Source organism: Nerophis ophidion, linkage group LG26 (genome assembly GCF_033978795.1).
Source record: "Nerophis ophidion isolate RoL-2023_Sa linkage group LG26, RoL_Noph_v1.0, whole genome shotgun sequence".
In the NCBI taxonomy this organism is placed as follows: Eukaryota; Metazoa; Chordata; class Actinopteri; order Syngnathiformes; family Syngnathidae; genus Nerophis; species Nerophis ophidion.
The window spans coordinates 1,455,074-1,470,073 of record NC_084636.1 but is presented as its reverse complement, the minus strand read 5'-3'; the positions used below and the strand labels follow the sequence as shown (position 1 = coordinate 1,470,073).

General features: G+C 38.8%; 3 protein-coding genes across 3 annotated transcripts in view; all 3 read left to right on the top strand.

Annotated features, from left to right (window-relative positions):
- mrpl55 (mitochondrial ribosomal protein L55) overlaps window positions 1-1,369 on the top strand; it is a 4,847-nt gene extending 3,478 nt beyond the window's left edge. The window contains exon 3 of the mRNA XM_061888240.1: window positions 1,192-1,369. Within this exon, the coding sequence (XP_061744224.1) occupies window positions 1,192-1,341 (150 nt within the window). The 3' untranslated portion in view covers window positions 1,342-1,369. The remainder of the gene's footprint in view (window positions 1-1,191) is intronic.
- Window positions 1,370-3,792: 2,423 nt separating this feature from the next.
- ndufa11 (NADH:ubiquinone oxidoreductase subunit A11) lies at window positions 3,793-13,132 on the top strand. The gene is made up of 4 exons (XM_061888378.1): window positions 3,793-3,954; window positions 11,004-11,096; window positions 11,173-11,295; window positions 12,946-13,132. The coding sequence occupies exons 1-4, from the start codon at window positions 3,876-3,878 to the stop codon at window positions 13,056-13,058; spliced, it is 408 nt and encodes a 135-aa protein (XP_061744362.1). The 5' UTR covers window positions 3,793-3,875; the 3' UTR covers window positions 13,059-13,132.
- Window positions 13,133-13,167: 35 nt separating this feature from the next.
- The window catches only part of slc5a9 (solute carrier family 5 member 9), a 30,782-nt gene continuing 28,949 nt past the window's right edge, over window positions 13,168-15,000 (top strand). The window contains exons 1-2 of the mRNA XM_061888369.1: window positions 13,168-13,206; window positions 13,297-13,368. Coding sequence (XP_061744353.1) covers window positions 13,347-13,368 — 22 coding nt within the window. The 5' untranslated portion in view covers window positions 13,168-13,206; window positions 13,297-13,346. The remainder of the gene's footprint in view (window positions 13,207-13,296; window positions 13,369-15,000) is intronic.

Here is a 15,000-nt window from a genome sequence, read left to right as displayed (position 1 = left end):
TTCATCATTTCCACTTTTTATCTCATAATTATGACTTTTTATCTTATAGTTTCCATTTACCTCATAATTTCGATTTTTTTTATTTCATAATTTTAACTTTTTAGTCTCATAATTATGACTTAATTTTTTAATTTCAGCTCATTTTGGTTGAAGATAAAAAGACGGAGTTATCAGAAAAGAAGTCATACAAAGTTATTTAAATGTATTGAAGTTATTAATGACATTTAATTAACTTATCTCATAATTATGACTTTTTATGTGATCATTTCGACTTTAATTAGTCATAATTACAAGATGTGACTTTTTATCAGATCATCAAAATGATTATGTAGAAAGTCATAACTATCTCATCATTTTAACTTTTTATCTTATTTCACATTCTTATCTCATAATTATGACTTTCTCACAATTTCAAATTTGTATTCCATAAATATAACTCATTATTTTGACTTTCTATCTCATAATTACAACTTTTTCATCTCATAATGTTGACTTATCACATCATTTCCACTTTTCATCTCATGATTCTGACTTTCCTCTGAAACACTTTAATGTGTGCTGGAAAGAGGCTTCCTCGTCAATTCACATTGATAATGAATGGGCAACATTTGTAAGTCCCACATTTCTCACATTTTCAAACCTTTTCAACATGAAAACATCTCATTTAGGACAGTCACAAATTCCACAGTATCAACGTAATTCAAACCATTCCAAATCCTACATTGATACTACATTTGAAAACATTCCTTAACTCTCAAAAGACGTCCTTAGTTCCGATTCAGAGTGCAATTTTGCACAATGTATACATAAATTGTCTCCTGCAGTCATTATACTTCCTTTCCAGTCAAACTGGACTGTTAGAGGAGTATTTTGAACCTTTAAGCAGACTAGAACGCCTTCATTCTGCGAGAAGAAACACAAACATGTTGAACTCGCCCTGTTTTGTGCAATTTAACGCACAGATTATTTTCTGGAAGGAGAGTGGAGGAAAATGTGTGTGTGCTTGGCACACAAGTCAAGTTAACTTTCAGTTTCAATACCCGTCAAGGCGTTGCAACCTCGGGCGACCATTTTTCTGACGTTTAGCTCGCTCGGCACTCTTTCCCAGGCCTGGTATTGCTATTGTTTGCACTTCCTCTGTTTTGTAGAATAAATTGCCCTACAAATCTGTTTTGACTTTCCCTTTGGAAGATGCCAGTGGATCTGTCCACTTTGTCTGAGGAAGAACGTCGCATTCGCCAGAAAAAGCGACAAGTGAAGAAAATGGTTCAAGAGACGACGATCCACTACGATGACGACTTCCAGGTGGATAAATACAGTCAGTTCTGGAAGAAGAAATGAAAATAAAAGAAGAATCTTCATCCGTCAATATTTGTTTTGGTCTCATTCTTCCAAGTGATTAATTATGGATGCTTGTTTTGTTTTTGTTTTTTCAAATATGGCTTGTCAGGATAATAAAACAAAATATTTCACTGTCATATCTCCTTTTGGTCATGTTAATAGACCAGTCTTAGATCTGTCTTTGAGCATGTGTCTGTCATTTCTAACAGGCCATCAAAGAACTAAATAGCATGTTATTTCATTTCATTTTTTAATTTATCTCCTTTGTTGATGTGCATTTTTGATCAATAGATGATGAAACTTTAGCAACAAAACACATATTTAGAAAATCTTATATTTCCGGCCCCCTTCAACCTAATAAGTAGTCTTACTTTGTGGCTTGCCCAGATTCACAAGCATACAAACCAAACAAATACATCCAAATATAATGAAAACAAACAAAACACACACTTGGTGACGTACAAACCCAACAAAAAAAATAATACACACCTCACGGGATGATACAAAACCAATACAAAACCAGACAAAAAATAAGTAAAATAAATATAAAGCAAAATGTAAACACTTATGATCTTATTGTTCTGTCTTTACCTATTTTATTCAATTGGAATATATTCTATCTCAGCTACAATCGGGTGGAAGGCGCCGTAGACCCTGGACAAGTCGCTACCTCATCGCAGGGCCAACACAGATAAACAACATTCACACATTAGGGACCATTTAGTGTTGCCAATCAACCTATCCCCAGGTGCATGTCTTTGGAGGTGGGAGGGGCCTATCCCCAGGTGCATGTCTTTGGAGGTGGGAGGAGCCTATCCCCAGGTGCATGTCTTTGGAGGTGGGAGGGGCCTATCCCCAGGTGCATGTCTTTGGAGGTGGGAGGGGCCTATCCCCAGGTGCATGTCTTTGGAGGTGGGAGGAAGCCAGGGTAGAACCCACGCAGTCACGGGGAGAACATGCAAACTCCACACAGAAAGATCCCTAACCCGGGATTGAACCCAGAACAACTCAGGACTTTCCTATTGTGAGGCAGACGCAGTAACCCCTCTGCTGCCAGGGTTGGCAATCATGAATACAATATACGCATTGCCCTATAATCTAACACATAGACATTATTTAATATAAAATGATATTTTATCATTTGTATTTACTGTTTCCTCTTGTTTCCTCATCAAATTGATTGATATAATTATAGTAACAAAACCAAGTGTTCCTATAGTTAAGGGGTCACCAAGCCCAGATGAGTCGCCCACTGGCCTGTTCTAAAAATAGCTCAAATAGCACTTACCAGTGAGCTGCCTCTATTTTTTAAATTGTATTTATTTACTAGCAAGCTGGTCTCGCTTTGCTCGACATTTTTAATTCTAAGAGAGACAAAACTCAAATAGAATTTGAAAATCCAAGAAAATATTTGAAACACTTGTTCTTCATTTGTTTAAATAAATTCATTTATTTTTTTACTTTGCTTCTTATAACTTTCAGAAAGACAATTGTAGAGAAAAAATACAACCTTAAAAATGATTTTAGGATTTTTAAACACATATACCTTTTTACCTTTTAAATTCTTTCCTCTTCTTTCCTGACAATTTAAATCAATGTTCAAGTAATTTAATTTTTTTATTGTAAAGAATAATAAATACATTTCAATTTAATTCTTCATTTTGGCTTCTGTTTTTTCGACGAAGAATATTTGTGAAATATTTCTTCAAACTTATTATGATTGAAATTCAAAAAAAGTATTCTGGCAAATCTAGAAAATCTGTAGAATAAAATTTAAACCTTATTTCAAAGTCTTTTAAATTTCTTTTAACATTTTTGTTCTGGAAAATCTAGAAGAAATAATGATTTGTCTTTGTTAGAAATATAGCTTGGTCCAAATTGTTATATATTCTAACAAAGTGCAGATTGGATTTTAACCTATTTAAAACATGTCATCAAAATTCTAAAATTAATCTTAATCAGGAAAAATTACTAATGATGGTTCATAAATTATTTTTTTTATTTTTTCAAAAAGATTCGAATTAGCAAGTTTTTCTTTCCTTTTTTTCGGTTGAATTTTGAATATTAAAGAGTCGAAATTGAAGATAAACTATGTTTCAAAATGTAATTTTTTTTTTTTCCAGTTTTCTCCTCTTTTAAACCGTTCAATTAAGTGTTTTTTTTTTTTATCATTTATTCTCTACACAAACCTTCCGTAAAAGGAAAACAAATGTACAAAGGAATGACGGACAGAAATACACTTTTTTTTTATTTTTTATTTTTTATTTATTAAAGGTTAATTGAGCAAATTGGGTATTTCTGGCAATGTATTTAAGTGTGTATAAAACTGGTAGCCCTTGGCATTAATCACTAGCCAAGAAGTAGTTATTGCTTTCAAAAAGGTTGCTGACTCCTGCTAATGAAATATATGAAATATTTGAGCTCTACACTCCCGTCCGTTAGGTGGCAGTAACGCAACCTCCTGTGACCTTCTGAAGCAACGCTTGTTCTCGCGAGAATTGGTGTCGACGAGCTTTGTCCTTGCTACATCGGACATGGGCTACTGGGACACTCCGGAGGGGACAAACTGTGCCGAGAAAACATGGATCACAACCAAGCTGGCCACGGCTCTGGGTGAATATTCAACACTTTTCATCAAATCTTCCAAAAGCTCAGCGTTGATGAAAGGGCGTCGTGATCCTGTAGCTAATGCTAACACCCGAGCTAGCCGCTTAGCTCGTCGCCACAATGACAACAAATGTTATATTTGTTAACAAATGTTCGTCGACATAATGACAACAAATGTTATATTTGTTAACAAATGTTCGTCGCCACAATGACAACAAATGTTATATTTGTTAACAAATGTTCGTCGACATAATGACAACAAAAGCTCTTCAGTGTATTTGTCACGGCTTTATTTAAATCTCACTCTCTGTCTCACAGTGTGTGTCATTAAGTGAAAAATTAGCTGCAAACATCCATTTCCTACCGCTTTTCCCTTTTGGGGTTGCCAGCGAGCCCATTCCAGCAGTGGTGTCCAAAGTAGGGCGCTGGGGGACAATTCGCCACATACTTCATTTTTAATTGGCCCTTGGCATATTATAAAAAGGTGAATATAAAATAAGTCTAAAGGCCTACTGAAATGAGATGTTGTTATTTAAACGGGGATAGCAGGTCCATTCTATGTGTCATACTTCATCATTTCGTGATATTGCCATATTTTTGCTGAAAGTATTTAGTAGAGAACATCCACGATAAAGTTCGCAACTTTTGGTCGCTAATAAAAAAGCCTTGTCTGTACCGGAAGTTGCAGACGATGTGCCGGGTTGTTAAGCTCCTCACATCTGAACATTGTTTACAATCATGGCCACCAGCAGCGAGAGCGATTCGGACCAAGAAAGCGACAATTTCCCCAATAATTTGAGCGAGGATGAAAGATTTGTGGATGAGGAATGTGAGAGTGAAGGACTAGAAAAAGAAAAAAAAAACTAGACGGCAGAGCGATTCAGATGTTATTAGACAAATTTACAAGGATAATTCTGGAAAATCCCTTATCCGCTTATTAATAATAATAATAATAATGGATTAGATTTATTTCGCGCTTTTCTATTGTTATATACTCAAAGCGCTCACAGAGAAGTGGGAACCCATCATTCATTCACACCTGGTGGTGGTAAGCTACATCTGTAGCCACAGCTGCTTTGGGGTAGACTGACGGAAGCGTGGCTGCCAGTTTGCGCCTACGGCCCCTCCGACCACCACCAATCATTCATTCACCGGTGTGAGTGGCACCGGGGGCAAAGGGTGAAGTGTCCTGCCCAAGGACACAACGGCAGCGACTTTGATATCCATAGGTGGGAAGCGAACCTGCAACCCTCAGGTTTCTGGCACGGCCGCTCTACCCACTACGCCATGCTAGTGTTTTAGTGAGATTATATGGTCGTACCTGTACAATCTGAAAGTCAGAGGGGTGTGGCCACGGGTGTGGTGACCGCCAGTGTCTCCGAGGGAAGCCACGTTTCTCAACGAGGCGAAGGCAGCCGATGCTTCCTCCACGGTGGCAGCAACTGATGGTCGGGGGCGGCCGGTCGGGAGGAGGCTTAGAGAGTCCGCAGCAGCCTCTTTGACAGGTGCAGGAGGAACGACGCAACTCTTTGCTCATCTCTACGGTAAGAGCCGACTTATTACCACCATTTTCCCACCGAAACCTGCCGGTTGACATGTGGTAGGGAACCATGTTGGTTTGACCGCTCTGTTCCATAATAAGTCTTCACCGTCATCTTTCGGGAATGTAAACAATGAAACACCGGCTGTTTGTGTTGCTAAAGGCAGCCGCAATACACCACTTCCCACCTACATCTTTCTTCTTTGACGTCTCCATTATTAATTGAACAAATTGCAAAAGATTCAGCAACACAGATGTCCATAATACTGTTGAATTATGCGATGAAAAGAGACGACTTATAGCTGTGAACGTTGCTGGACCAAAATGTCCTCTACACTGCGTGACGTCACGCGCACGCGTCATCATACCGCAATGTTTTAGCATGATACTTCCGCGCAAAATTTAAAATTGCAATTTAGTAAACTAATCCGGCCGTATTGGCCTGTTTTGCAATGTTAATATTTCATCTTTGATATACAAACTATCAGACTGCGTGGTCTGTAGTAGTAGCTTTCAGTAGGCCTTTAAGATATGTAATTAGATATGACCATATTGTGTTGATTGTAGGGCTGGGCGATATGGCCTTTTATTAATATGTGGATGTTTTTAGGCCATATAGCGATACACCATATATATCTCGATATTTGGCCTTAGCCTTGAATGAATACTTGATGCATATAATGACAGCAGTATGATGATTCTATGTGTCTACATTCAAACATTCTTCTTCATACTGCATTCATATATGCTACTTTTAAACTTTCTTTTAGAGAGGGAAATCACAGCTTAGTCAAATGAGCAAAAATGTATTTATTAAGCAGTTATTAAGCAGTGGCACAAACATTCATGTCATTTCCAAAACAGAAAGTGCAAGATTGTCAGAGACATTTTAAAACAAGCTATGAGTGCACTTTTGTGCATGATGTCACTAAGATGACATATCAAAACAACACTGAATTAAAGTGCATTTTTTGTACAGAACGCCGCTACAATAGTTTAAAACAAATAAAGTGCACTTTTGTGCATGATGTCACACAAGATATTTCAATAAGTGTCAAATAAAAATGAGCTGCAAAATAGGAAATCAAATAGTGTATGTCCTTCGCTATGTGGTAGTTTACTACGGACGTTAGCTCCTTCTGTTGACTATTTTTTTCATACGGTGTTGATGTGGAAATGGTTGCTCGGGCATTTTGTGGGTGTGGCACCAAACAGAGATATTGACATGCGGAGTTTCAAGCACTTTTCATTCTCAAGCAGGTGACTTTTCAAATGATGCTACAAATTAGCAGTGCCGCTACTTTTTGTAGCAACGCTTTTGCCGCATACTTGACATATTACGGTTGTCTGTTCGACATATTCCCACTTGAAGCCAAACCACCGGCAGACGATGGACCCCCTGCTGTTTTTCTTGGGAATTAATTCTTCATTTGTTTCCAGAATCAAACTTTCTTTCTGTATTATTACCTCTCGCACCTCTCAGCTAGCACCGAAGCTAATGTACCCATGCTGCTACCTCTCTGGGCCGCGAGAGCAAGCAATATGTGATGTATGTAAGAAGGTGTGCTTGGTTTACATCTCTGTGAGAAGGAGAGACAAGAAAGAGTGAGAAGAGCCTGTAGTGTAATGCCAGGAGCTAAAAGCAACTGCGTGAGAAGGTATACTCCAATATCACCGTATAGTCATTTTCTATATCCCACAGAGACAAACCCGCCATATATCCAGTATTTTCCATATATCGCCCAGCCCTACACTAGTGGTGTCCAAAGTAAGTAAAGTGCCAGTTCGGCACAAAGTTCATTTTTTATTGGCCCTCGGCATATTATAAAAAGGTTAAAAATAATTCAACAAGTTTAAGATATGTTATTAGATATGACCATGTTGTGTTCATTGGAATGGTTTTGGCATCTTTAATGCACGTAATGTACAAAGTGGGCGCCCTCGATGGCAAAAGTTTGGACATCCCTGGCCTGCACAAACATTAGCAGCTAACACGTCAAGAGTGGTGAATAGAGGGAGTCTGGCCAACCCGGTTTCAGAGTTGGTAACCAAACACGGCGCCCAGTAGTTAGGCCTGGGCCAATATATGAGAAACCAATTAACCTACGAGAAATTAAAATTAAAGACGATAAGTTTTCCAGCGTCGATAAATTGCCACGTGCACACTTCAAGAGCATTTAAGCTTTTTTTGTCACGGCGACGTGTATTTGTGTATTTGTACCATAGAGCAGTGGTTGTCAACCCTTTTCAGTGATGTACCCCCTGTGAACATTTTTTAAAATTCAAGTACTCCCTAATCAGAGCAAAGCATTTTTGGTTGGAAAAAAGAGATAAAGAAGTAAAATACAGCACTATGTCATCAGCTTCTGATTTATTAAATTGTATAACAGTGCAAAATATTGCTCATTTGTAATGGTCTTTCTTGAACTATTTGGGAAAAAAAAGATATAAAAATAACTAAAAACTTGTTGAAAAATAAGTGATTCAGGTATGAATAAAGATTTCTCCACATAGAAGTAATCATCAACTTAAAGTGCCCTCTTTGGGGATTGTAATAGAGATCCATCTGGATTCATCAACTTCATTCTAAACATTTCTTCACAAAAAAAGAAATCTTTAACATCAATATTTATGGAACATGTCCACAAGAAATCTAGCTGTCAACACTGAATATTGCATTGTTGCATTTCTTTTCAGTTTATGAACTTACATTCATATTTTGTTGAAGTATTATTCAATAAATATATTTATAAAGGATTTTTGAATCGTTGCTTTTTTTAGAATTATTATTTTTTTAATTTCACGTACCGTTTGGCATACCTTCAAGTACCCTCAGGGGTACGTGTACCCCCGTTTGAGAGCCACTGCCATAGAGGAATGTAAAGAAGCTAAAGTTTTCATCTTAAAGATCAAAAAAAGTTATTTGGGAATGTCCGGTGGGCCAGGTTTAAAAGCTTAACGGGCCTCATGTGGCCCCAGGGCCTTATTTTGCTCAGGTCTGTATTATACTGTAGTGTTTGTATGGTTACTTTGCACTTTTCTTTAAGAAGGTTCTAACTTTTTAGTCAGTTAAGTAATGTACAATGCGATCTCTGCTACATATTCAATATTGAGTTTAGGGCTGGGCGATATATGGCGGGTTTGTCACTGTGCGATATAGAAAATGACTATATGGTGATATTGGAGTACACGTTCTTACGTAGTTGCTTTTAGCTGCGGGCATTGCACTCGCAGACTGCGTAACATTAGCTGTGATGCTAGCGGAGTGTTGTGAGCGGTAATACGAGAGAAAGAAGGTGAGAATCTGGTAACAAATGAAGGAAAACTTAATTCCCAAGAAAAACAGCAGGGGGTCCATCGTCTGGTGGTGTTTCGGCTTCAAGCGGGAATATGTCAAATAAACAAATTAAATTTCTCAAGTGTGGGGCAAAAGTGTTGCTACCAAAAGTAACTTTACTGCAAATGTGTAGCATAATTTGAAAAGTCAGCTGCAAGTAACTGTTTCATAAATACAGTTGTGATTTCCCTCTCTGCATGAAAGTTTAAAAGTAGCATATATTAATGCAGTATGAACTAGAATGTTTGAATGTAGACACATAGAATCATCATACTGCTGTGATTATATGCATCAAGTGTTCATTCAAGGCTAAGGCAAAATACCGAGATATGTATCGTATATCGCGATATGGCATAAAAATACAGAGATTTTAAAAAAAGGCCATATCGCCCAGCCCTAATTGAATTGCAACTTTGTTTGTCAATACCTTTTATTTAGCTATTTTATCTGTTGTTTTTGTTTAGTATATTTGTGCACCTTCACCTCAAACCCTTCCTTAAATTTTTTTAATTGCTTTTGGTTGTAATTTTTTATTGAAATGCAAACTTTTGCTAACAAAGTATATTTCATAGTTATTATGTGTTTGTGTTATTTCATTTGGAGATTTAAACGTTTCAATTCCAATTACAATGTTAAAATACACGAGCAATACAAGTTGAATGCATTTGAAAGGATATACAGTACAGGCCAAAAGTTTGGATACACCCTTTCATTCAATCATTATTTTCATGACTATTTACATTGTAGATTGTCACATCAAAACTATGAATGAACACATGTGGAGTTATGTACTTAACAAAAAAAGGTGAAATAAGTGAAAACATGTTTTATATTCTAGTTTCTTCAAAATAGCCACCCTTTGCTCTGATTACTGCTTTGCACACTCTTTGCATTCTCTCCATGAGCTTCAAGAGGTAGTCACCTGAAATGGTTTTCACTTCACAGGTGTCATAGTTTTGATGTGACAATCTACTATGTAAATAGTCACGAAAATACAGAAAACACATAGAATGTGTCCAAACTTTTGGCCTGTACTGTACATGCATTATTATAATGTAATATCATTACATCAATGGTCAATCTGGTCTCATGACAATAATGGCAATCATTTATTCGTAGATTAATATATTAGGGATGCACCGAAATGAAAATTTGTGGCCGAAGCCAGATAAAATTTAAACGCTTGGCCGAAGGCCGAATACCGAATAATGAATGCAGTTTTTCACAATTTTTTAAATATTGCATAAATAGCCTAGAATAAATATTTAGACATGTTTTTCAAATAAAGTAATTTTTTATTGAATATTTACATTTTTTTAAATATTCCAGTAGTCTTTGCTTTTCAAAAAAAGCACAAAGTTTTTCATTTATATTAGGCCTTCAAACAAAACATGCATTCCCAAAAAAAAATAAAGTGGATGAACCCACAACAAATGAATTATTGTCCTTTTGGCAAAAGTCTGCTTAGCCACAGTAGATATGCTAATAATGTAAACACAAGGCTCAAGTAAATTTCAATTAAGTGTGTGCTTGTAACCTCATACACTTATACAGGTAGCCTACACAACAGGCTAATAATGTAAACAGAGGCCCCACTAAATCTCAATAAGTGTGTGCTTGTAACCTCATACACTTATACAGGTACACAACATATCCCAACGTCACTGCACGTTGGTTAATTGCGTCACCGCGTCAAAAACTTGCGTCACATGCCACTATTTGGCCTTGTTTTTAACTCATTCCACCGATGGCCGTATGTGGCTTTTTTTGCCATATTCGGCCGAATATATTCGGTTACCGATTAATCGGTGCATCCCTATAATATATCATCAAGCCTACCTGTCTTGACCAATCGGAGAACGTATGGCTAGAACATCTCTTAAATGACTGGTCAAAAGCCTCTCCCGTGACGACACGGTGCCATGTTGGGGTCCAACTCTGAAACGGACTTGTCGGTTCTCTCTCTACTCTCTCTCTGCACGTGTCCAATTAGAGACTGAATACCTGAGCGTTTTAGGGATGTGTGTTTGTTTAACATCCTATTAGCTCAGGTGGTTTCATCCAAAAGCCAAGTTCAGTTGCACAGTGACTTTGATGTTTGTTGCCATCATTGCTTATGCAAACATGGTGTAAGGTATCAGTGTTCATGATTGCTGTGTTGATGTTTTGTGTTGTCAGGCCTGGTGGGCACGGCGTATCACATGGTGGCTTACGAGCCTGAAACGGCAATGGAGGGTCTACAAAGGGTTGGCAACGTAACTGTCACAATGGGTAAGTTACCATGGGTACGTCCTCTGGTGGTCACGTAACGTCTAAACGCGCTCATTGAGGATGTCGTGGTTTCCAGCCACTATGGGCGCCATCTTCGGCATGGTAACGTGTCTCAGTGCGCAGGCTCGAGAGTCTCCGGACGACCCGGTGAACTACTTTGTCGGGGGCTGCGCTTCTGGAATCTTCCTGGGAGCTAAGAGTAAGTAGCAGCAAAATGAGTTTTGTTTGCTTGTCAAGTGGACTAGTGACTTGCCCGAGGCCAAATTGGGGTCAAAAGCATAATGTTGATCAATAAAAATTTACACTTTACTGTAAATTTCCGAATGTAAACTGCTACTTTTATCCCCATGCTTTGAACTCTGCGGTTTACAAAACAGTGTGGCTATCTTATGATTATTTTTTTTTGCTAGTGGCCACAATGATTTGTGTTCATCCATCCATCCATCCATTTTCTACCGCTTATTCCCTTTTGGGGTCGCGGGGGGCGCTGGCGCCTATCTCAGCTACAATCGGTTGTCCAGGGTGTACAATCGTACACCCTGGACAAGTCGCCACCTCATCGCAGGGCCAACACAGATAGACAGACAACATTCACACTCACATTCACACACTAGGGCCAATTTAGTGTTGCCAATCAACCTATCCCCAGGTGCATGTCTTTGGAAGTGGGAGGAAGCCGGAGTACCCGGAGGGAACCCACGCATTCACGGGGAGAACATGCAAACTCCACACAGAAAGATCCCGAGCCTGGATTTGAACCCAGAACTGCAGGACCTTCGTATTGTGAGGCAGACGCACTAACCCCTCTGCCACCGTTAAGCCCCGATTTGTGTTCAATAGTTTCAATTAAACCCAAGCAGACACTAAAATGGTATGTTATCACTTCTGCTATGGCGCCATCATTTGGACGAGTTCGCTCAATGCAGATGTTAAAAGTTGAAAATGTAAAACCTTCCAAAGCATTTTTGATTCTTCATTCGTCACTCCAAAGCAATGTGTGTAAGTTTTACAATATAACTAAAACAATTCATACTTATGAGATAGACTCCCGTGACCCCAAAAGGGACAAGCAATAGAAAATGGATGGATGTTGAAACCGTCCCATGTATGATGTCTGTGGGCGTTAATTCATGCATAATTTGTACGTGCTATCGCAATGTCATAAAGCCAGCGTTCTTAGATTTAGCAAATATGCTAACACGTTTACAAGTGTCTGTGTTAGTATTAACTTAGCTGCATTCTTTTTGCATTGTTTAGGTTTCACAAATTCCTCCATAAATTCACCAAAACGTCTCAGTGGACTTAATGAGTCTAGTTAGCTTATTGGAGAGCTAGCTTTCGCCGCTAGTGAGTTCATGACGATGACTTTTGTTTTGTTGGATCAGCCGTTTTACTGCCGAGTATACACCGTTTGTAAGCAATTAAGGTATGTAAATGTAAGCTCTGTGTAAATAACTAATTTCACAACATATATATCTCAGCCTTATATTCTGGTGTGACTAATATATGAGAAACATTTTTTCCTTTTAAAATTTAGCGGGTGCGGGTTATATACCGGTGCGCTCTATAGTCCGAAAAATACTGTGCTTTTTTTTTTAAATCAAACTAATTAATGGGGGGGGGGGGACCTTTTAGTGGCGCTTCTTCACTCAAAACGGGCGTTCACAGTGACATCATGACCACGCCCCCGAGCACACCTCATCTCATTAAGTTACATTCTGTTTAATTAGTTGCTTTGCAAATGCATCTTGATAGCATAATTAATTAGGTGTCGTGTGTGTGTGTGTGTGTGTGTGTGTGTGTGTGCGTGTGCGTGCGTGTGTGTGTGTGCGTGCGTGTGTGCGCGCAGCCCACAATGCCGGGACTGGCACGACGGCGTGTTTGGCTCTGGGAACGCTGGCCTTCTTATCCAAAGTGGCCAAAAAGGAAAACTGGGTTATTCTCCCGTCCCCCAAATCTTGAACAAGATATGTGTACATGTAACTTGATGTTGTGAATAAAGAGTCTGATTAATAAAGTTCTTGACGAGAAAGAAATCTGCTGACGTGGCGCTTCTTGCAAATTTGCGCCGACGACTCGACGCTCCCGGCGTGTGCTGCCCTCGGACAGGGTAAGTAGCAGGAAGTGATGTCATCGCTGTTCAACACTTGCCTGCTGACTTGACGACACAGTGACTAATTATTAATCTGTCACGCACAAGACGGCATCGGCTGTAACTACCCGCGCTCAGACTGGAAGAACTGGAACAACATGTCTACTACGCTTCCCCAAGGTCTGTGGAAGTTCTCTTATTTTGGGGTGGGGGGCAGGTGTTGCGCTGAGGACCATAAAAGAGGACCGCCGGTTCTGCTTTGTGGTCTCAGCTGAACTAAGCTTGATTCTTGGCTTGAGAGGGAGAGGATGGTCAATGTCACATTGGACCATGCATGCATGTGTGAAGAACATCTCAGGGATGTCTCATGGCAAGTGGCAATTGAAACTTTTGCATCCCGGTGTTGTATATTCTTAGTCTGTCCTGTAAAATGACTTTTAAAGTGTTCTTTACAACATGAAAACTAACCTTTCACCGGCCTTTAAAACACACTCCGCCATGATAGCGGTTTATGACCTATTGATTGGTGGTTATCCTCGTTGGGAGACACAGTCCAAGCTGTCTGCTTCTTTTCTTCTCATATTAGATAGCGGTACAATCAAGAACATCTTATGTCCTTTAGGCTCAGCTCCATTATGCCCACAATAGTCCAAACATATTTTGATGGAGACAAAAAATCATCTTCTCCCAAGAGGTGCCCAAGCACCTGCTCTTTTCTCCCTGCATGGGAAAAGGTGCCCCTTGGAGGAGAGTCCCGTTTCATTAGCAACTTGTAAAATCCAAACCTAGTAATATTTTTGAAATTTTACATGTACTTGTCACATGGGACAATCAACATTGATGAACATACAGTACAGGCCAAAAGTTTGGACACACCTAATTTCAATGTTTTTTTATGACCATTCACCTTGCAGATTGTCACTGAATGCATCAAAACTATGACACCTGCGAAGTGTAAAGCATTTCAGGTGCGCAAAGGGTGGCTAGATTGAAGAAACTAGAATATAAAACATGTTTTCAGTTATTTCACTTTTTTTTTGTTAAGTACATAACTCCACATGTGTTCATTCATAGTTTTGATGTGACTACAATGTAAATAGTCATGGAAATAAAGAAAACACATTGAATGAGGAGAATTTGTGTCCAAACTTTTGGCCTATACTGTATAGGTGCCAGATTGTAGCTTCCATTTGTTGTCCTCGGCAGGTTGACGGAATATACAACGAGGTCCATAGAAACATAAACAGATAGAGAGCACCAACATACAATATATACAGGACAATAAGATATGATAATTGAAATAAAATAAAATGGAGACCCATACAAAACAGAAGGTTGCTGCTTGACCTCAGCTCAAGACAGATAAGTAAAGTCACTATATAATGCAGGTGGAGAAGTGCCATAGTGCTAAAGTGCAAGTGTGCTAATTTATTGCATATAAGTTTACGTGCTGGTATAACAGATGTGCTTACACCAGGCCTGGGCAATTATTTTCACTCGGGGGGGCCAAATTTTGAGAAAAAAATGTGTCTGGGGCCGGTATATACATTTTTAAGAACAGTACAAAACCTGACAATAATGTCTGAATGCTAAAAACATGACAGACCCCATTAAAACATTTTTATTTGATTTTTCATTTACATTTTTCTATGAAACACAGTGAAATATGAACGTGAAGGTTAAAAAAAACCCCACCTACAATCTGATATATGTGATATATCACTAAGCTTTACAACTTTGTTGTAAAAATCTCCTTCCGCGGCTGTCCCTGACACCCACATTTTAGGCTGGCCGCTCTGGAAGCACTCTGTG

Coding starts and splice junctions, on each gene's coding strand:
- ndufa11 (XM_061888378.1), top strand. CDS start 3,876: ATGGGCTACTGGGACACTCCGGAGGGGACAAACTGTGCCGAGAAAACA. Junction 3,955..11,003: donor CAAGCTGGCCACGGCTCTGG/GTGAATATTCAA, acceptor TTGTGTTGTCAG/GCCTGGTGGGCACGGCGTAT. Junction 11,097..11,172: donor CAACGTAACTGTCACAATGG/GTAAGTTACCAT, acceptor CGTGGTTTCCAG/CCACTATGGGCGCCATCTTC.